Raw genomic sequence first — 22000 nt, 5'->3', positions numbered from 1 at the left:
GATGCAAGCCAGCGTTTTGCTCGCTTTACTAGCTACAGCATCACATTGAAGGCTCACGTTCATCTTGTGGTCAGTGACGACCCCCAAGTCCTTTTAATTCGTAGTGCTATCCAGTGTAGCACTGCCGAGCCTATAAGCATACTGCAGGGTTTTGTTCCCCAAGGTGGAGAACCTTGCATTTTTCAGTGTTAAACACCATCAGGTTCTCATCTGCCCATTTGCTGAGCCTATCAAGGTCAGCCTGGATCGCCCTCCTGTCCTTAGGTGTGGATGCTTTACTCCAAAGTTTGGTATCGTCGGCGAACTTGGCCAGTCCCTTCTGACTCCAATGTCCACATCATTAATGAAGATGTTGAACAATATGGGTCCAAGGACAGAGCCTTGGGGGACCCCACTGGTCACAGGGCACCATGACGATTGACTTCCGTCAACCACCACCCTTTAGGTCCGACCATGGGGCCAATTCCCCAGCCAGCAGATCGTGGTAGACCCGAGGCTGCAGCTGGCCAGTTTCACCAAGAGGTGATCACGGGATACCAGATCAAAGGCTTTTTTTTTTTTTTTTTAAGTCAAGATATAAGACACCAATCTCCTTTCCCTTGTCCAAGTGACAGGTCACCTGATCGCAGAAGAAAGTGATATTGGTCAAGGAAGACCTACCTGCAACAAACCCATGCTGGGTATCCCTCAGGATATTGCCATCAACTAGTCTGTTAAGGATGGCCTCTTTGATAATCTTTTCCAAGACTTTGCCCAGGATAGAGGTCAGGCTGATGGTCCTGTAGTTTGCGAGATCCACTTTCCTCCCTTTCTTGAAGATGGGTACCACACTGACCATCTTCCAATCTTCGGGCACTTCAGAGTGTCAGGAGTTCTCGAAGATCCATGCCAGGGGCTGGGCTATGATGCTAGCCAGCTCCTTGAGTACCCTGGGGTGTAGATTGTGAGGGCCAGCTGACTTGAAGGTGTCCAGCCTCTCAAGGTGTTCCTTCACAAGGTCAGCATTGATGGAGGGCAGGGAATCTCCCTCACCCGTAATGGGCATGGGTGTCCCATGGGACTGATGAAAGACTGGCACAACGTACCCATTTAATAGGCTGGCGTTTTCCTGGGCGTCTGTTGTCAATTGTCCCATCTGGTTTATCAGGGGTCCAATGCTGCCCTTGCAGCAAGCTGGTTGGTTAATCATCACCTATTGGCAGGGGCCTAGAAAATTTTACTGGTGCGCTCCTAGCGTTTAAACTTGTCTCACAATCACTACATGTTAGGCATTTAACAAACTAGGCTGACTACAAATGTCTTGCTATACTTAAAGTTTGCAGTGTGGTATGAATACAAACAACTGGAATAGAAAGGCTTTTCATACATTTCATATACTGGAATATAAACGCTCTGTAAATTAAAAACTATTCGGCTTACTAGGGGAGCAAGCAAGACTTTCTACCAAAAGCCAGATGAAACGGGACATTTGTAGATGGGCAGGGGCTTTATTATTTTCCCCCTTAAATACCATATCTGAACTAGGTAAATTCCCCTAAGTAGTTATCTTTAAAAAAGTTAAAAAAATATTATATAAAAGTAAGAGTTCTAGACATATTATTTCCTAGTATCAAACATCACCTTTAAGTATACAAATGTCCCAGAAGTTAAAAAAATTAGCTATCTAAAGCAAAAATGATCACATAAAAACCAGAAAACAAGCTAATCCACAGCTATGCTGAGTAATTAAAAAAAAGTTACCCCTCCCCACACACACAAAAAAAATTAGGAACATACTTAACCCGGACCATTCATCATCAATAGGGGGCTGGCTGTGGCTTAAATCCCACTGGAAGTCAGAAGTACCAGGCTGAGAAACTGGTTCACTGCTGGATCCTAAAGGGCAAGAAATCTCACGTTTTTTTTTATACATAAAAACATGCAACTTTTTTTAAAACTTTGGTATTGTGTTGCTGAGTTCTCTCATTTAAAAATACAAATAAAAGTGTGGGGTAAGAATGAAAGAAGACCAAGACCCATGTTTCCAAGGGGTTTATTGGTACAGGAATCCTGTCTCTATCACCTGGGAACACACATCAGCTGTTATGCTGTAACAGTAACTTGTGTCTGCATGTTCCTGCAAACATACAAGTTAGCTAAATCACTGCAATTTTAACCTCATTTTATTTAGGGTTAAAGTTTCAATGGTTTTAATACTTTCCCAGGCTCACTCAAAAAACTAAAGACACAGCATTTGGTATTTTTCATATATAGCATTTTTAGGTAATTGTATTTTAATGTTCCTTGGTCAGGTGCCAAAAGTTTAAAGAGTGAATATCCTTCCTTGGACAGCAAGCTTCATATGTGCAGCCTGAGATAAAGAAATGACTGAATGTTCTTCACCGCGAAGGTCACTTTTCCTGAATACCAAGAAGAAAAGGAGAACTGAAAAAGACAAATTTACCACCTCTTATTTAATTTACCTTTTTTATCCATTTGAAAAGGTAACCTGGACTCAGAGGGTGCTGGCCAGGCTCTGTGTGGCAGAATTGCTGCTGCTGCAGCCCCCTAGTGCTGGTCCCGCACTCCCCTACCCCATCTGGGGTAATCTGCTGCGCACCAAAGCACGTGTGGCATGGGCTTTCCCCAGGACAAATAGCAGTGGCGCAAGGTGCACTGCCGCTACTTGTCCCCGGGGAACCAAACATCTGTGCTTGTGTGGATATAGCCAGAATGCTTAATATATCAAAACTAATTGCAGGTTGACAAAATGATTGACAAATTATTTTCCAAAACTTAGCCTTGATAGCTACAATTCTTATATAGAACACTGCTGCATTGTAAAAGTACGTCTAGTTCAAATTCCTTTTTCAAAGTTTTTTCCCCTAAATTTGGGAAGTTAAACATACCAGAAACTGCAGGAGCTAGTCCCAAGGAACTGAAAGAAGCAGAATTTTGTTCAGAGGTATTGATCCTTCCATCCACATTCCATGCAGCTAGAAGAAAAAGTGTAATAAAAACTTTCATTTTTCCATTTTGCTATGTTGCAGGCCACTGGCTAGTTACCTAGAGATGTAGAAAGAGAATCAGTAAAGAAATTCCAACTATATACAGCCTATCATTACCTAAAGCAGTGATCTCCAACCTTTTTAAGGTGAAGATCACTTTTTGAAGTAAAAGGACAATCCAGGATCTACTGCCCCCCCCCCCCCCCCCCCGGGGGGGTTTTTTTTTTTGCCCCCCCCCCCCCCCCCCCGGGGGGGTTTTTTTTTTTGCCCCCCCCCCCCCCCCCCCGGGGGGGTTTTTTTTTTTGCCCCCCCCCCCCCCCCCCCGGGGGGGTTTTTTTTTTTGCCCCCCCCCCCCCCCCCCACAAGCCAGTCCGTGTGTGTGTGGGGGGGAGACGGACAGATCAAAGACCCCACCGTGAGGGAGGGAGTGAGGGCAGGGGTGAGGGGGGCCCTGGCCGGCCGCTCATACATCCTGCCGCTCCCAATTGTGGAGCCTCTGACAGTTGATCTGCGTCAGAGATGGACTGCCAGGGGCTCCCTGATCGACTGGCTGATCGGGATCAGCCAGCTGGTGACCACTGACCTACAGAGTTCTTTCACCCATTGAGCGTTTCAAAGGGACAGCCAATGCAGAGAGGCTCTAAAATTTGCACCCCCCTCAGTTACAGTTGGCAGAATTGAGCCAGATTTGTAAGGGCTGCTTTCACACACCTCAAATGTTGTAGATTTGGGAATAATGGACTGGCTGCTGTTGAACACCAACATGAAACTAAAGCAAAACCACCATACTAACACAGACATTATAATATGCATGTGTGTATAAAAAAAATTGAAATAAAGAAAAAAATTCAGTAGAAAACTATTTTCTAGATTAATATCAACAGGGAAAGGCTTTTAAGAAGCATAAGTTATTTTTTTTCACAGAAAATTTCTTACCTCAAGCCTCAAACACCTCAGAAGAGCCACACTTAATGAAAAGTTGTGGAAAGAAGTATTTAAGGCAATAAAAATAGTTTTATTATCAAACAGAAGATGGCTTGAATTCCTAATAGTTTAAATGCACTGAAACTACTTAAAAGGCTCACAGCCAAACGTGGTTACATTTTTACATTCAAGAGATCCAAGAACACTCTCATAGAGCAACTTACTAATGCCGTGGAACAAAGGACGCTCTCTCCACGTCCTGCCCACTAGGGACACACCCCAATCCTTTCCATTTCCATTAGCATCTCCAGAATCCTGACCCCACGCAGATGTCTCAGTCTTCCTCTTCCCAGTTGTAGCTGATGAAACAGATGCCCATTTCTCATCACCTGCACTGATCTGGGAGATTTTTACAGACTTCTCATTCCAGCTTCCTCCATTTACAGCAGGGCTTTCACTCGATCCTGAAGAAGCTTAAAACATCACAAATAAAGTAACTGGATGAAGTGCTTAAATACAATTTGCATATATTTGTTATTCAGTTAGTAGCAAGAAAATGAGAGGTATCACCACCTGTTAGATGAGCTGTTAATGCAAGAATCATCTGTTGCAAGACAATTTCCATTACCTCCTATAACCCTTTTCAAAGGTTTAAGCCACTGGTGGAAAAATGAAGAATTGTTTTGAGTAAGATTTACAGAACCACTTACGTAAAAAAAATGTACATGTCTAGATCTCTCACGTTATTACATTCTTGGGAAGGTAACAAAAAATTCCAGAATTCTCCTTCCTATGACCACATAGAGAACAAGATTTGTTTTTCCTTCAGCAGCTCTCCTCAGGGTTGTAAGGGCTGTGTTATCTACTTTCATCTTTACCATATGCTTTCTTCACTTCCTTCCTACTGGAAGTGACTAAATACTCTTATCTGACATCAAATTAAGGCTGTTTTAGTCAACTAGTAGCAATGCCAGGTTCCACACATGGCACAGAACCAATAGGTGAGATATCTCCAGATGATTCCAGGATGTAATTCATACTCTGTGCCACAGAGGGAGATTAATATTCTTCTCATTATTCCCCTGGCTCCCAAGGTCCTCACCAATATGACTTATGAAAGAATTCTGATTAGCTTTGGAGTTGAGAATCAGTATCAGCCTGAACCAACCAGGCACCGATATCACTTTAGAGCACTGGTCCCTGTTATGCCTATTCAGTATCTTATAGCCAGCTGGACAACGTAATGATTCAGAAAAAAGCAAAAAAAAAACCCAAGCAGCAAAATTATATGCTGTGGGGAAAAAATGCTTTCTGATCCCTAAAAGCTAGACTCCTAAAGCACAATATGATCATCTTACATTTATCATCATATTCCATTATCCTTGTCATGCATTTTCTTTTTTTTAAGCAATGTTCCACAGGAACACTGCTTTTAAGCAATGATTGAGACTTCTGTTGGCCATGACACTTCTAATAACTCAACATACACCCATTAGCTAAATTACTACTTTTCATAAATTTAGGTCAGTTATACCACAAGGCTTAATAAGTAACTGTCTAGGTTTGACAATGCCAAACTAAAGTTTCTAGTTTTCTTGGGTGAATATCTTCTTTCTGAGCCCTAACACGCACTGAAAACAAAAGGTACAGCTCAGAATCCTATGTTCTGACAACACAGAATTCTGTTTCGTTACAGAATTAATTAATAAGTTAGGATGCCAAGCAGTCTAACTCTTACCTTGTTGAATTGCTGAATCTCCTCTCGCAGGTTTAGAGCTGCTAACTTGAACATTCAGAAGTGTATCACCTAATTCAAGGAGAGAAACCCTTTACAAACTATTGTATGTGTCACTATTCGCTGCTGATATAAAAACATCTTTGTCTGTAATATATTTCAAAGGATTATCTTTTTAACAATATGCAAAGCATATAAATATCTTAAGATGTAGAAGCAAAATTAAAACTGGGTATTTCTTTTTATTTTACATAGATTTTAGATACCAATACACCTGAACGCCTTTGAAATTAACCTGGATTAGGGCAACATCTGAAATAGTGTGGCACAATATAGGACGTCCAGGTCTGAACCAACATAGGGCAGGTGGTCATGAATGGCAGTTAAGTACATAACCCAGCTAACAGCTTGACTTTTCTTGAAATGTTTGGTTGCTTTCTTTCCCACATCCCTACAGAGACAAACAGAATGACTGACTCAATAGTCAAGGGCAATGATGGTATAGTCAGTCAGGATGGAAGCCACCAGTCACAAGCAGCAGTGATTCAAGGCACCAAGGTGTCAAAGTCTGAATGTGAATTTGCTACAGCACAGCACCTAAGAAAAGCTAAGCTGAAGCTTTCTGCTACTTTATCAAATCACTCAACAAATTTTTCTGCCTAATTAGCCACATGATTGGTTCCCAACTAAGGCAGAGTAGCTTAGAAGCAAGCTGGCATCTTGAGGTATCACAGTGTCTACTTAGAGAAGTTATTCATCTAGCAGTGAATAAGACAATGAGTTTTTCCCCTCTTCTTGAGCTAACAGCGCTAGCTAAAAAAGAAATGATGTAGCACTGGGAGCAAAAAAGGTTTTGTTTTACTTTAATACAGACGTGAAATTACTACATAGAGAAGTGAAGGAACTTCCACAGGTGGAGTCAGAAAACAGAGGGGGCAGGACATTCAGGCTAGGTACCACACACAAGTTGGTACCAGAGGTACTGAATTGTAAACCTTCTCATTTGCTCTCTGCCTAAAAACAGTGACCCAACAACAGGGATCTTATAACAATTGTTTAACAACACTAAGGATTTTGGCTCCCAAATATGATTGACATCCTTTTGTCTGCAAGAGGCTGTGGATATCGCAGCCTATGGTGTAGATGGCTTGCAGTGTGTCATGTGACTGAATAGTCCAAATCAAGATTTACATGATCTGTGGCAATGGCTGCAAGTGTATGCATCATGACTGGGTGGTTTGGGAGCTGCTTGCTTTGTGCAGACTTTTCTCTTCAAGCTGTTGAAGCCAATTCCTGTTGTGGACTTTAATGCCCCGGTGAAGACGGTAACACCACTTGCTCCAATTGCTTGCCAAGGTCTGTTATTGGTCAGGATCAATTCCAAATGCCTTCATATTTCGCTTGTGAGAACTGAAGTGATGCTGATGCCATTATGATAATAGATATCACCCACAATAAGTTTTGTTTTTCACCTATTTCTAAAAGTAGTTCTTAACTTTTTCATTTCTAAAGCACTGCTTGGTTTTCAGTTTTTCTTCCTACTTCCCATTTTCATTCTCATACCTTTATTTTTTCTGAGACCAACTGGAAGAGATGGTGTAGGTATTAGCTGTTCAGGGGATATGGTAACTGCATCCAACCCAGGGACATTTGATTCTACTGAACCAGTGTCGGTCAATACTTTATCGCGTTTACGCTGCTGCCGTTTCTCTCTGTTACTGATTTTAGTTTCCCAGGCTCCTATAAACAGTGCCATAAGTAAAAACATCATTAGATTAGCAAGATACAGTAAAGAAGTGCTAAATATTAATCGTGTATATGCCACCCTCCCATAAGTCTGGACCTAAACCAATTAAGATTAAATTTGAGTTCTAGTTGAATTTGCTTATAGGCTACAGATATGGTAGACTCAAAACCAATAGGCGAGAAAAATGTGAGAAGAGCAGCATAGAACTAAACTTTGCAAGTAGTAGGTAAATGGTGCAATTTGGATTTTAACATGTCCTTTTCTGCACGCGATAACCGTAGGAGGATGTTTTTATTTATTTATTTATTTTTTAACAATCTTGCACCCTACACAAGTCACAACACTTCAGGGAGGATAAGATAAAGGCTAGACTACTAAAATATATCAAGTTATATTTTTCAAAAAATGCCCTATTTAAACATTCCCAGATCAAACTGCAGTACCACAACTGTAAAGCTCTCATCTTAAATTTCTCTCTCAGACATCCTTGATTTTCATATACAACATGCAATAACTTTATCTTTAAATATTTAATTTGCTAGAAAATACCCATAGAGACAGAGTAGATTTAGGAAGAAAGTAGCTACATTTTTACCCAAATATGTAAGTCATAAATAGCACACAGACCAACATATAGTTCAACTGCATTTTTTTGCTCTTGGTACCTTCATCAACTTCCTTTCCATCTACACGCGACAGGTCCTGAACTGTTTTAGAATCTCCCTTTGATTTCTTTTTCTTCTTTGACTAGAAAAAAAACAACACAAGAACTCAGTTTCATTTCAAAGAAATCAAATAATTCTAACCTGAAACTTACAAAATGTATGTCAGCCGAAGGTTAAGAATTAGATATTTATAGACTGGAATGACAGTTTAATCTATGTTTGAAATTAGTTACAAGGACAGGCCTCACAGCTATGTGAACAGATTGGTAAAACTAAGCCCTTAAAGAAAAGAATCAATATAGTATGGTATACATCTTGGAATGAAAAACACAGGCCACACCTACAGAATGGGGGACATCATCTGGGAACACAATGACTAAAAAGAACTTGGGAGATGTAATGGACAAGTGGGGGAGGGGAGAAGGGGAGAGAGGAAGGCCAAGAACCAAAACCAATTCAGAACAAAACCTATTTTACTTCTTTGTTATCCTTCTGCATGCCCAAACCTTTCAGTTTCTATACATTATCAAAAGCAAAGAAGGAATATGCTAAAGGTAATCTACAAATTACTGAATGAAATCTGTCAAATGACAAATATAAATAGCAAAATGAGGCCTAAATATACACATATATAACTTGCATAGAGATCATCCTTTTTTGTTTTTTTAATATTATTGCAGAAGTCCTGGACACTAATATTTATCATTCAATAAAGCCTTGAAAAAAAGGGATTATCTGCTGCCAAAAACAAGGACTAAGAAAAATCAATACTTCAAAAATTTTAAGTTTGCTTTACTATCACTGTTTACCGGGATTCAATGGTCTTCCTTACCACCTGCCAAACTGTCTGTGTTTGCAACAGTTACTATCATAATGACATCACTAACTGAAAAACAGCCAAGACATACAAGATGAATATACAAAACAGAAGTCAGCCCTTTCACAAAGGGCTCTCTATTCATTTTAAGTGATCACCTTCTGCAGCACATAAGGCTGCCAATCTTGGTTCTGCCACCAGCTGTACAAAACGTCAAGAACTTGGCAGACATACCAAAAGCCTAAAGTCTGTCAGATGCACTGGCCTCTCTGCAGACAAAAGTGAAAAAAACCCCAAACCTATCCTCCTACCCCCTTCCCACACACAAAATATAAAAATTTTGCAAAAACAATACATTTTGAGGTGCAGAAGTCTCAGCTTTTAGTTTACATGCAGTTTTTATATATGAAATAACCACTTAATTCCAAGACAGCTACTTGCTGTCCTAAACCACAAAGAAACATCACTCTGACAAGGCTTTCAATATTTTACTCAGTAGATACAAAGTATTAATGGTACACGCCATGTATGAAAAGAGGGTGATTTCTCCAGGTGACAAACATGGCTGTCTACCTAATTATCTACACAAAAGCTTAAAGAGAGTCCAGGGTTCTGAAAAGTACCAGCACATACCTGAACTCTACACTCTCTAGCTATACATTCCTTTTAATAATTTGTGCAGAGACTCACAGGAATCCATCCTGAAGCCAGTGCTGTTCAACATGTTTATTAATGATTTGGACACTGGCATAGAAAGCTTCTTGAGTAAATTTAAAAATGAAAAAAACCTGGAAAGGATTGTGAACATGTTGGAAGAGAGAGCACAATTCAGAAGGATCTCAATAGACTGGAAAAGCTGGGCTGGAACTAATTAGATGAAGTTCAGTGTTGATAAATGCAAGGTGCTACACCTCAGGAAAACCAGTCAAAAAATGTGCAATCCCTGGCTGGATAGCAGCACACTGGAGAAGGATCTGGGTGTCTTCGTAGACCACATATTGAATACTGTATTTGTCTTTTGTGCTGCACGATGCAATGGCACAAAAGGCAAATACAGTTTTGGGATGCAGCAGGTGAAAGGCATGGGAAGTGACAGTGCTTCTTCATTTGTTGCAGGTTAGACCTCATCTACAGTACTATGTGCAGTTTTGGGCTCCACATTTAACAAGAACATGGAGAGGCTGCAAAGGATCTAGAGGCAGGTGACAAAACTGATAAAGGGCTTGGAAGCTGAGTCATAAAAGGAGAGACTGAAGGAGCTAGGTATATTCAGTTGGCAGGAAAGGCACTTAAGATGTGATAGCCATCTTCCAATATCTGTAGGGCTGCTATAAAGATGAGGAAAAACACCTTTTTTCTCTTACTGTGGAGAGCAGGATGCAGACCAATGGCTTGAAGTTGCAAAGTAGGTTTTAATTTGGATATCAGGAAAAGCTTCTTTACTGTGAGAACAGTGAAACAGACTGCCTAGGGAAGTTGTGGCATCACTATCACTTGAGGTGTTCAAGAAGGTTGGACAGGCACTGGTCAGGGATGATCTTGAAGTAGCTGTGCCTATGTTGTACTATGGGCATTTCCCACATGGGTGTGCTTTTCTGGTTGCCACATGGGGCCAGGAAAGGATTTTTTCCTCTCTTGCTTCTGTATGTGTTAGGGTTTCCCCCCCACAAAAAAATCTTCCTCAGAACCACTGGATATTGGCTGCAGCCAAGGTTGGGGATTTTGACTGTGGTGTCCCAGTGCTCCTGCTAGGAGTAAAGCTGAGGTTCCTGGCTTCCCCACCCCCCAGCTCAGGTTCACACCAATCACCCTATTTGGGATCAAGAAGATATTTTACGCCGTGGTCAGTTTCGTATGGGGGGGGGAGGGGAGCGGTCTTCTTCTGTAGCAGGGGGCATGGCCCTCTTACTTGAATCTCAAGTGTTATTTTAACAACCTTTACAGCAGCACCAAGTTGGCAGGTTAGGATGCGACTATCATTGTATCAGGGTTGACTGTGTAGTTTTGCTAACTGGTTAGATCAGAAGTTGGCAATATTTTTGGGCAGAATGCCAAAAACACCTGCAACCTCAACTTGTGTAAGATGTTGGCGTACTTGGGGAGCCACGAAGGGGCTGATCCTTGTTGTGGCAGTGCAGCCTCAATCCTGAGTGCTAAGCAAAATGACTTTGCGTGCCACACCAGGCCAGGGGTTGCCTACCACAGGTTAGGAGTAAGTGCTCCATTGTGCTCTGTTCATGGCAGGGCAAAGTCAGACTGATAGATTTTGTGGAAAAAAAAGGAACCAGAGAGATAAAAAAAATAACTATTTCATACCAAATGCCTTTAACACAAAGATCTTTGGCATCTTTTAGAATCCTTAATAGAACATTTCTTATTATGCAACATTATTACTGCAGAATTTACTTCTACAGGAATTTTCACTAACTTAAAGACTCAAACCAGAAAAACATGAACAGTTAGGAATTGGCAAAGATATACAATGGTCTTTTATCCTATTTACAAAATATTTTTAATATATACCATGAACTTGTATTCCAAACAGTTTCAGTTTAATTAGACTGATAGCAAAGGAAAAAAAAAACAGTAAAAGCAAAAATGTACTTGTAGCCAGAACCAATATTTTCCAATCTTCTCTAAATCAGAACATTATGTCAGTCTATTTGACATGAGAAGTGAAGCCAGGAGATATTTACATGCATTTTCAGTTGTACAACCCCATGGGAAATTTGGTGCAGTTTGGACCAAAAAGAGCCAAGACAGAAACCTGTTTTGACCATATGCCTATTTTTTTTATATGTATATGCATTTAAAATTGCTGTTCCTACAATAGAATAGGGAGTACTATTTTCTTTCTTCCAGTTTTAAAGAGTCTTGTATAGTCACCAAACAAATGGTCAGTTCACCAACCCACATGCACAATCTTGAAAATGGTGTATGTGTCTTCAGAAATTAAGGATATAAAGACCATCTAAAGGCCAGATCTTGTAAGCCTTAAGCCCATGACTCCCATTCAAGCTGCAGGGTAGGGGTGTCAAACTCATCTGGCCAATGCATGGCCCAGAGCCTCATGCAGCTGTGCTACACATGGCAGCCACTCTGGGATGCAAGCTGAAACAGGCACTGCAGGCAGGGCCAACTGGTACACCTGACACTTCCTGTGGGTCACATTGAGACCAATAGACAACACCAAGGGGGCCAAATTATGTAGCTCCATGGGCTATATTGGGCCTATGGGCCTTATCTTTAACATCACTGCCCCAGGATGTGTGGAAGCCATGTACAGAAATTAAAAATGCTGCAGATATATTAAATTTTTATGTAGAGAAGTAATTGTCCACCATTTTAAAATTATTTCATAAAAAGTGCAAACATTCCATAAATCAAGTGGGTTCTGAGTATTTTAGATATCTCTAACCGACAGCTGGATTTTTTTTTAAAGTAAACTGAATCAAAGCTCTCTATAGCATGGAGAACCTTCTGTCTGCTTATATACAATCCTGGTTAGGGTCTTCAGGTATTACAAACATAGAAATATGAAAAAATAAAGTTTACTGCAGTTTCAAATCAGGAACTGACCTTCTCATTCTTCTTTTCTGCATCCAGTGGCTGCTTCAGATTCTCTTTACGAGCAGTCTGAATTATTTCATCCTCAGACACTTCAAGGAGAGACCGTCCATTAGGCTGTATATGTAACAAAAATTAGAATCAGATTAAATCTGGAAAAAGTCAGGTGAAGAAAAGCTTAAGTTATAATCATAAGTACAGCAAGCGAGTTGAAGGCCAGCTGTTTTCTGGAAAGGGGCTGGCAACCTACAACCTATGGAGCCATTAGATCTAGCCTGTGGACAAAGGGATTCAGTGGCAGGATACTTCCGCATGCCATCACAGGAAAAAGCAGTGGTTGTGGCTGGGTCCTAGTGCCCACCCTGACACGAATGAGATCCAGCCCACAGCCTTAAAATGTTGCCAGCTACTGGTCTTGTATATTATGTGGGGAAAAACCCCAAGTGCCAGCTGATTAATCATCTTCTAACATAAAACCGAATTAAATTTTTGACATAAAACATTTGCAAAAATTAAATGCATGCTTTCAGGAGAGAATCAGTTGGCCTTGTTTACTGTATGTAGTCTAGAAGCAAGTATACCAAGAAGTAAATATCATTCTAATAGCAATCTGACAACAGACTAGTAGTCTATATAGACAATACCCTGAATAGCCACCGTCCTGCATGCCATACACAAGCATATTAAGAAAGGCATCCAAAGAAAGGAAAACCAAGATTGAGAGCAATCTTTTCCCTGCCTTGTAATAACCAAGTACTCCATGGCATTCTATACAACTTGAATATTTTTACATAAGATGAAGGGCACTGGTAGCATTTGAACAATCTTCTGCCTAAAAGTATTATATGTTTAGTTTCTTACTAACAAAATTTGAACCTGCCAAACTTCCAGGAATCTTAGCGTGCTGTAATCTAATTACATGCATCTTGGATTCCAGCTAGGTTTTGCTAAATGTAACAATATTTAAGAACTTTGCTAGTTGGGTTTTACAAATGCACATATGAAACTGCCTAGCCACTGAACTTACATATAAAAATAAATAGGATTATGCATGTTATTTCTTTACATGCATGCACATAAAAGCAAGCACGTATTATATAAACTACATTAAAAACTGTACAAACATGAAAGAACTTTAGCGCCCAGTCTTCTATAGCACTGTTTCTCAACCTGTGGGTCACAACCCAAAACTGGGTCACAAGAATATATGAAAGTCATGAACAAACTTTAAAAATGGATTATCCTTTAAAGGAGAAAAAGGTGAGGAACCATGGCTTTTCCCTGGCAGGCTGGCAGAGCTCCAGCCTGCAAGGGGCTGTTTGGGGCCCCCCATACCCCACACATACCTCCTGCCCCACAAACTGGGGGAGGGGTAGAGGGGCTGGGGCCTGTGGGCAATGGGTCGGGAGTGAGGGGCATTGGGTTAGGACCGGCCATCAATGTTTATAAATGGGTTCTGGTACAAAAAAGGTTGAGAGCCACTGTTCTATAGCAACATTTCTCAACAAGTGTCACAAAACAGATCCAGGCTAAGGGGATGCAGCACCATGTGGGCATCCCTCTGGCATGCTAGTTAGAGGACCACAAGGGATGCAAGCTGTGGTGACGTACATGGGCTTGGGGGAGGTAGGCTGTAGGATAAAAAGAATGGAGAGTCCCTGCTCTGCAATATATTACTGTAACACAACCATTTTATATAAAATTCCTACAGTATTACTGATCGTATGAGTACAAACTCTATCTCTGTTGAAGTCCTGGAAGACCAGCCACAATTTTTTGCCAAGCATATGGAATGAGGGATTAAAAACTGAACATCCCCCATCCAAATTTAGGAATGACTTTTCAGATCATCCCATCAGATACCAAGTCTTTAAAACTATCTGCTGTTGGGTTACTGATTTCATACAAATATACTTAGATCCAAGCTATTAAAAGAACAAGGCTGGATTTTTAAAAGCAACCCCTCAAGAAAAGTCTCTACACTTCTACTTCAAACACTCTGCTCCACTCTTAAGTGTTCTGGTTTGATTGTTCAACTCCTAAATGCTGTACTAATACAGAGCAGCAACAGGCCATTCCTACTCTCTTACTTTTTTAAACCTATAGACATGTTACAGTCAATAACCTACATCGGGGTGGCCAACCTGTGACATGCATGCCAAAGAGTGGCATGGGCAGCTGTTGTATTTAGCACAGCAACAGACTGGGGAGGGGGCAGAAAGTACAGATCAGGGAGGAGGAGAAGCGGATCAGAATTGTACTTGGGGAGGGGACGGAACTTAGCTAGAGCCTCTGTAACTATTCCAAATTACTTGACAATGGATAAAATCTCAACACTGTGTAACCTCTGGATGTATTTACGCTTTTCAAAGCTAAAAATATACAACTATTCTCTCTTATAATTACTTTAAACTTTACAGAGTGTACAACATACATTCCATACAAAGGACATGGTGAAGTGCATCTTTTAGGTGGGCCCTGAAGTGAACTAAGGGAAGGCTGTTAAGCTGCACAACTGTCACTGAATGAGGTTCTATGCTACCTTGCCTTCAGGAGATAGATGAAGAGTGAGAAAACAATTTTAGGAAAAACCAGGATTAAGAAAGCCTTATTAAGAAGTTTTATTAGCGATTAGAACCTTAACAGCAAATTGAAAGGTACAATTTTAGCTTCAAGTCACCTTAAAAAAAGAATTATAGTTCTGCATGACATCTGAATAAATCAAGTAGATTTTTATTTTCTTTTTGGTTAGAGCCTATTTAGCAAACTTCTGAACTAAGCCCTAGGTCACAAAAATAATCCAACCTGTACTTTTTCCAAGCCTCATTAGCCATTTATCTTAAAACAAGACCATATCAGAGCTCAATTATTAAAGATTTCCATAAACTCCTACACTCAATCCTTCATTTAAATGGTACAAGGAGCAAACCTTGCTATGTTACATTATGCTTATTTTGATATTGTGTACCATTGATATGATTTCCCTAACTGCAGAACACTCAGCATTACTTTGTGTTACCTTAGTTACCTTAGCTACCGCGGCAATTTCTAAAACTATTAATAGAAATAGAATCATCATCTATTAGAACATCTAGTCTATCCTCTACGGCGGTCAACATGCAGCTTAAGATGAGAGCTTAGTATTGAAGCAACTAAATTTTCTGTCAGAAAATGATAAAGTCAGAATATCTTTCCAAAAGACTTAAGCAGTAAGACCTAAATTACTTTACACCCAAGATATATTGTTACCACTTCCCTACTCTCCTTGCCAAAACCAGACTGAAAGACTATTTTTCTTCCTTCTTATAATTCTATTACTGTTTTACATCCCTTTAAAACCTGCTCACAGATCTGTCAGAACCACAATCCAACTGCAACATTAAAGACGTTAGTACATTTCTTGTAAATAATATTCCCCATAATATTATTTGAACTATCTCCTAACAGAAGTCCCCCACACTCAGAGGGAACATCAACCAGCATCTAACTCAGGTGAATATCTACAGAGTTTAAGATTATCAGGTTGTAGAAAAGAATTGGTCCTATTTGTGTCATTCTTAACCTAAAATGTTTAACAATAAGGGTCAGTTACTTAATTTAAGGTTTTGGAAAAAAACTATTCTGATACACACTCATTTTACTTCAAATGCTCACTTTCATCCTTTTAAACATTACTCTAGCCCAACTGCATATTTGTAGATAGAGCCTTGACTATAATACAAGCTGACTTTGCCTCATTTAAACTTAACCATCCAGTTCCCAGAAGTCCTTCAAAATGCTAATTAATCATTTCAAATTGAAATTTGATTTATCTTAAAAAGTTGTTGATTAAGGGGGGTGGGGAGGCAGGGAAATCCGAAAATGTATGTCAGACCAATTTAAAATCAAACAGAAGCAACAGAACACATGCAATATCAGGGTGGATTTGATTTAAATCAAATCAATTCAAATCATGATCCAAGTCATGATTTAAATCACTGGTGAGAAAGCCTCAATTTAATCATTGTTTTCAACAAAAATGCATTCTTGTTGTTTGATATAACCTTCATTAAAATATTTCTAAACAAGGTCTCTTTTACAGCCTGGCAAGCCAGCTGCCATGACAGGTTTTCCCTTCTACCATACTATTTCCTCACTAGATCTCAAATGAATGGATAGGCTATACTCAGAATCTTATTCCTCAAGACTTCTGGAATAGTCTGCTCAAAATATTTGTTTTCTGTTTCTATTCCCCCTCCCTCTTTGCATTTATGTCCAGAATCCTCCTCCTTGCCCAGATCTCTTCCACCCCCAAGAATCCCCTATTAACTTCCGGAAACTTTGCATTTTTAGAGAGAGTTAAGGGCTACAGATGCACCGATATGCCAGTCTGATATCGGATTGGCACCGATAGAAAGAAAACTGCCTTTTCGAAATTGGCTTTTTTGCCTGCCACAGCCAATAAATGTCCTGTACATGCATACAGCTGCAGCACAGCACATAGGCAAGCAGGAACACAGCCAAGCAGGGTAGAGAGCTGCATCCAGCTGGTAAGTCTGTTGTGATGGAAGGGGTGTGGGGAGGCAGATCAAGGCCCCAGTGGTGATGGAGACAGTGAGGCAGGGGCTGGGGCAGGCGCTGCCCAGGCGGAGCGAGGTGGGAGTGGCTCCCACCCTGCATACACCCTGGAAGGGCATGGGGGTAGGGAGGGGGGTGCTGTTGCAGGCTGCGTTGTGGGCAGGGCAGGCAGCAGTACCGGAAGCAGAAAGCTGTAAATTTTGGGGTGGCTGCAGGCTCCCCCACCCCCCTCCCCAAACGCCGCCGCCTGCCCCACCCCGAGTACAGCCCGGCCCAGCCCCTGCCCCAGGAAGAGCCCAGCACAGCCCTGGCCCCAGCCTGCAGGGGCAAGCCACCCCACCTTGCACAGATCCAGGGGCACACCCCCCCTTGCCATCCCACAGTGTGTGCAGGGTGGGAGCCACCCACCCCCCACAAGCCATGGCTCCATCCTGCACCCCACCTTGCCAGCCCCAGCCTCCTCTCCCTCCTTCACCACAGGGGCCTCAATCTGCCCCCCGCCCCCCTATACCTCTTCTTTCCCCCATCCCACCACAACAGACGTACCAGCTGGACACTGCTCTTCAAGCCACGGGGCTGTGTATCAGAAATTGGATTGGTATCAGCCAATATGCCTCCTTCAGAATCGGCTATCTGCACTGGCCTCAAAAATCTTGATCAGTGCACCCCTAAGTAAGGGCTTGACTGTGTACAAAAACTTGCAGAGACAAGAGGGCTGATGGGTATGTGATCAGGTCTGTTATTTCTCATCTCAATATACTGCTGTTAACAAGGATGTTATATCTGCAGACACAAATCCACAGTTTGAAAACTGAAACTAAGCATCAGAGACTCTTAATGGGACCTTCTAGACCGGGGCAGGCAATTATTTTGGGCAGTGGGCTACTTAATGAGGTTTGGTGAGCTGTTGAGGGGCCACATGGGTAGCCCTGCCCCTTGGCTGCCAACTTGGGACCAGAAGTCCCACACCTAAGCCCTGACCTTTGCCACCAGAAGTCCTTCTCCTTGCCCTCTGGAAATACTCCTTCATGAAGGGGTGAGGGGGTTGCCACCTTAGAACCAGAAAAACACAAAACCTTCTAGAAGTCAAACACCTACTGTAACATACTTGTTTTTTTGTTATGATTTGTGTTGGTGTACTGTCTATAGAGGTAAGCACACAACAACTAAAAAATAAATCATGCGTCTTGTGTATTGTGGATGTGTGCATGTGGCTGTATGTGGGAGGACTCGGGGTATGTTAGGGGGTTGTGGCATTTGTGGTGTGTGGGTATGTGGCTCTGGAACTTTCAGGTCTCTGAAACACACTGGACTCTCCTGCAGTCAATGCAGGCAACTGGGGGAGCGGTGTGCGTGTCTGCGCATGTGATTTGTTCAGTGTGAGGAAGGGTGGGAGGGGTGTGGGCCCACCCCCCTCACACTCACCCCATGGTACAAAAACAGGTGGGGGCACTAGTGCCTGGCTCCTGTGCCCTGTGTGTGGGAGTGCTGGTGAAACAACTGGCCCAGTGGGGGCTGTGCTCCTTGCAACGCTGGCCAGAGCCAGACACCAGCACTGAACAGAGCAGAGTACAAGCCGCTGCTGCCTGCCAGGGCTGCACTGGGGGAGGCAGAAGTGTGGGGGAGTCCCCATGCCCCCTCCCCCCCACCACAAGCTCTGCACTGCTGCCACCCTGTGGGCGAGGGCTGTACTGCAGCCAGCCCCAGCCCCACCCCTCACTTTCAGACCTGCTGCCTGGAGGGAGCCAAATACCAGGGAAGCCTGCAGCAGCAGCCACTCCCCATGCTAGCCACACCTGCTCTTCCGCCCATGAGGGTGGGAGCAAGGCATAATAGGCGGGTGGAGGTGCCTCCCACCCTCATGGGCAGAAAGGCTGGGCAGGGCACAATTCGCTGGGGGGCTGCGTAGGTTGGATGAAAGCGCCCGGTGAGCCAGATCTGGCCCACGGGCCGTATGTTGCCCACCCCTGTTCTAGACTGAGTACAGTCCCATTAGGTAGAGTGATTTTCTTTACCAATCTATAGAGGAGCCTCTGGGACCCCCATAAGACTGAGGCCCTAATATCAGCTGTTGTGACCTATTTATAAAACATTTCTAAAAAAAAGTTACATGAATATATTGTTTCAAATAGTAAAATTAGAAGTTATAATCCCTATTCCATGATGGTATCTTTGAGCTCCAACATAACTTAAATTAAAACTATCTTTATATAGGTCTATTTTTTAAAAAATAATCTTTAAAAAAAATCATATATGAATCAAATACATTTAAAAATCTGATTCAAATAAAAATCCATTTAATTTTTTAAATTTTTATCCACCTTAACATGCATTCACATAAAGGGTTTAAAAAGGAGTAAGGGAGCTTAGCTACATAAAGAAAAAAAATGATAGTGCAAATAATCACACCTACCTAGTGTGTTGTAAAACCCAGTGCACCAAAGAGGGATAAATCTAAATTCAGAGCTGTAGAACTGCCAACGCATATCTACATAGCTATTTCTTATTTTACGAGATGTAAAAATCCCAGCATATACAGTGACTAAATTATATAGATGTAGAAATGTGAATACAAGACAAATAAAGAAATAGCTACGCAGGTCAAAATGTGCAATTACAGTAAGAAGCACAGCATGTGTTGCAGTTAGGTCACACAACTGCACAAAAATCTCAGCTCAGGATGTAAATGTTATTTTTGATTTTTTCCCCAAAGAAATTATAAAAATTCAATCAAAATTCCCTCATGTAAGAGATGCACAAAAATTTATCCATTATTTTTAAAACTCTTCTAAATTTAATATGCAACTAAAGGCAAAATGGCTACAGTCTGAAACTCAATGTGACTATATTCAATTTACTCTGAAAATGTTAACTTAATAAATGGCACAAATATGATACATTTCATATTTATTTTCATTTCATCATTTCTCAGGAATAATGATGCCAGAGTAATCTCTATTTTATTTTTATTTTTTGGAGGAAGAGAGGGAGGATAATATATACAAGGTATAGGTAAGGCAAAACTGATTCATCCTATGCAGGATCTACTCTAAAAATGAGATGAACTTTAATTTGTAGAACACACACCAATTTCTCTCTCTCTATTGTGATATGATGTTCACTTAACAGTTCATAAGTAAGTAGGCAGCAGTTTCAAAGTTAGAAAAAAATATACAGCATAAAGTTCAGCAAGCACACTACATATGTGAAGTTTTGGCTTGAAAAACCCATTCACCTAGACCACTTAGGAAACTTTCCCAAATGTGCAGAAAATGCTGGCACAAAATGTAAACTTACTTTTTATATAAAAGTTTCTCCCTAGTTCCCATGGTTGAAAAAAACCTGTATTTGGAAGACTGAGATTAAACCAATGTTCTGTTATCATCTTAAGTCCACAAACAGATGGTTCTAGAGCCACTGCTGCTCTGAGCCTTCCAAACCTTCTGTAGGCCAAAAAACTGGCCAAAGCTTGTTTTTTCTTCCCCCCCCCCCCCATTCCCTAGGAAACTGGCAAGGATCTTCAATTTTGTTTTGCTGCAAGTTTAGAAAGTCTCTGATCTGCAACAGAGGCAGGCACAGGGGAAAGGATTAAGAAAATGAATACTGCAGCAAACCAATACAAACATTCCCTTCACAGCACCAATAAAGCTGAGAGGTGATGCAGAGAAAAGAGCTCCATCATTGTAGAGAAAAAGCATTCAGCCATATTATTCTGAATTCAGGCTGAGATGGGAGAGAAAAGGAGAAAGAATACTTGTGCTTCCTGTCAGCAGCCAGAAAGTTTATTACACATCTAACTAGCTAAGAAAATAAGAATTATCCAGCCCTCAGTCAGGGTCTAGGGACAAGATCCCACTGTACACTCCGTTCCAAGGAGCTAGAGAACGCAGGCATTCACTCTTCAACTGGGCATTTCTGGGAAGTAAGACACCCTGGTACCACATTTTACAAATCCAGCTAGAGCTAGTAAATTTAATCCTCCATCTTTTGGTAGAAGTATTGTAGAGATTAATGCCATAAGTGTGTTCAATATGTTCAGTAAATACTTATGACTACTTGAGTAAACCTAACATGGAAGTATATTAAAACATTAGATTAAGTAACACACAGCTGTTTAATTCCATTAAATGCAAGGGGCATAGCAGCAGCAGTAGAAACATCATTGAAACTTTTCATGTTAGCCGGTGGTAGCACGAGCTGAGATTTCTTGCTACACAGCAGGCTCAGTAATAAAATAAAATTTTAATATTCATTTTTCAAATGCACACTGTCAATTCGTTCCTTGTTAAAATACATCACCTTGACTACACCGTATCATCTTATATCACTACTTTGATCTATTTGAAAACTAACACTAAAATACAAAGTTGTTTAACCAAATTACAAGGACAGCTGAACAAGCTACGGGGACATTTCCTTAATGAAACGAGTCCCCTGGCACTTAACTGGATGACTAAAGAAAAAGGCCCACTGGATTTAAATCAATAAATGTACATATGGATACTTGATTTTAAGAATGTTTGTTCATAACAGGTGTAAAAATAATATTTTTTTAAAACATCCACTAATGAGGCTCAGTGTTCATGTTTTGGATTTTACTCATCTTGGCTAACAAACTTTCAGTATAGTACATTTCATTTTTTCTAGTATATTTTACAATGCTGTATAGTGTTTAATGAATCAAGAAACTTCACTGCAAGTTACCATTTAGTCCACACTTAGAAGGAAACCACTGGTAAACTTTTTGGTTTTTTCCACAATTTTGGGGCCACGTCAATCTGAAAGTATCATTTTTACTCTCTCCTTTGAAGTAGTTTTAAGAATGCCTCAAAGGCGACCTGCAAACTTTCTGCCTTCTATATGTGCATGCACTACTCTCCCACATATACCCTTTTTGCCTTTTCATGGAAAAAGCCCTAAAAAAAAGTTTTATTATTATTTTGATGTTTTCATTTTTCTTCTGAATAATAATCTTCAGACTTTTTTTGGACTGCCAGGGAC

At 41.0% G+C, this 22000-nt stretch overlaps 1 protein-coding gene across 1 annotated transcript in view; it reads right to left on the bottom strand.

Annotated features, from left to right (window-relative positions):
* Positions 1 to 22000, bottom strand: part of MTDH (metadherin) — a gene marked incomplete at its 5' end in the record, with an annotated part of 39332 nt that overhangs the window by 11278 nt on the left and 6054 nt on the right. The window contains 7 exons of the mRNA XM_019519384.1: positions 1777 to 1875; positions 2889 to 2975; positions 4136 to 4384; positions 5650 to 5718; positions 7210 to 7386; positions 8059 to 8140; positions 12455 to 12559. Of these exons, the coding sequence (XP_019374929.1) occupies positions 1777 to 1875; positions 2889 to 2975; positions 4136 to 4384; positions 5650 to 5718; positions 7210 to 7386; positions 8059 to 8140; positions 12455 to 12559 (868 nt within the window). The remainder of the gene's footprint in view (positions 1 to 1776; positions 1876 to 2888; positions 2976 to 4135; positions 4385 to 5649; positions 5719 to 7209; positions 7387 to 8058; positions 8141 to 12454; positions 12560 to 22000) is intronic.

This window comes from Gavialis gangeticus, unplaced genomic scaffold (assembly GCF_001723915.1).
Source record: "Gavialis gangeticus isolate Ggan-Ray unplaced genomic scaffold, GavGan_comp1, whole genome shotgun sequence".
NCBI classification, from domain to species: Eukaryota; Metazoa; Chordata; order Crocodylia; family Gavialidae; genus Gavialis; species Gavialis gangeticus.
Note: the sequence above shows the minus strand (reverse complement) of the source record. Positions and strands in the feature narration are given on the sequence as shown.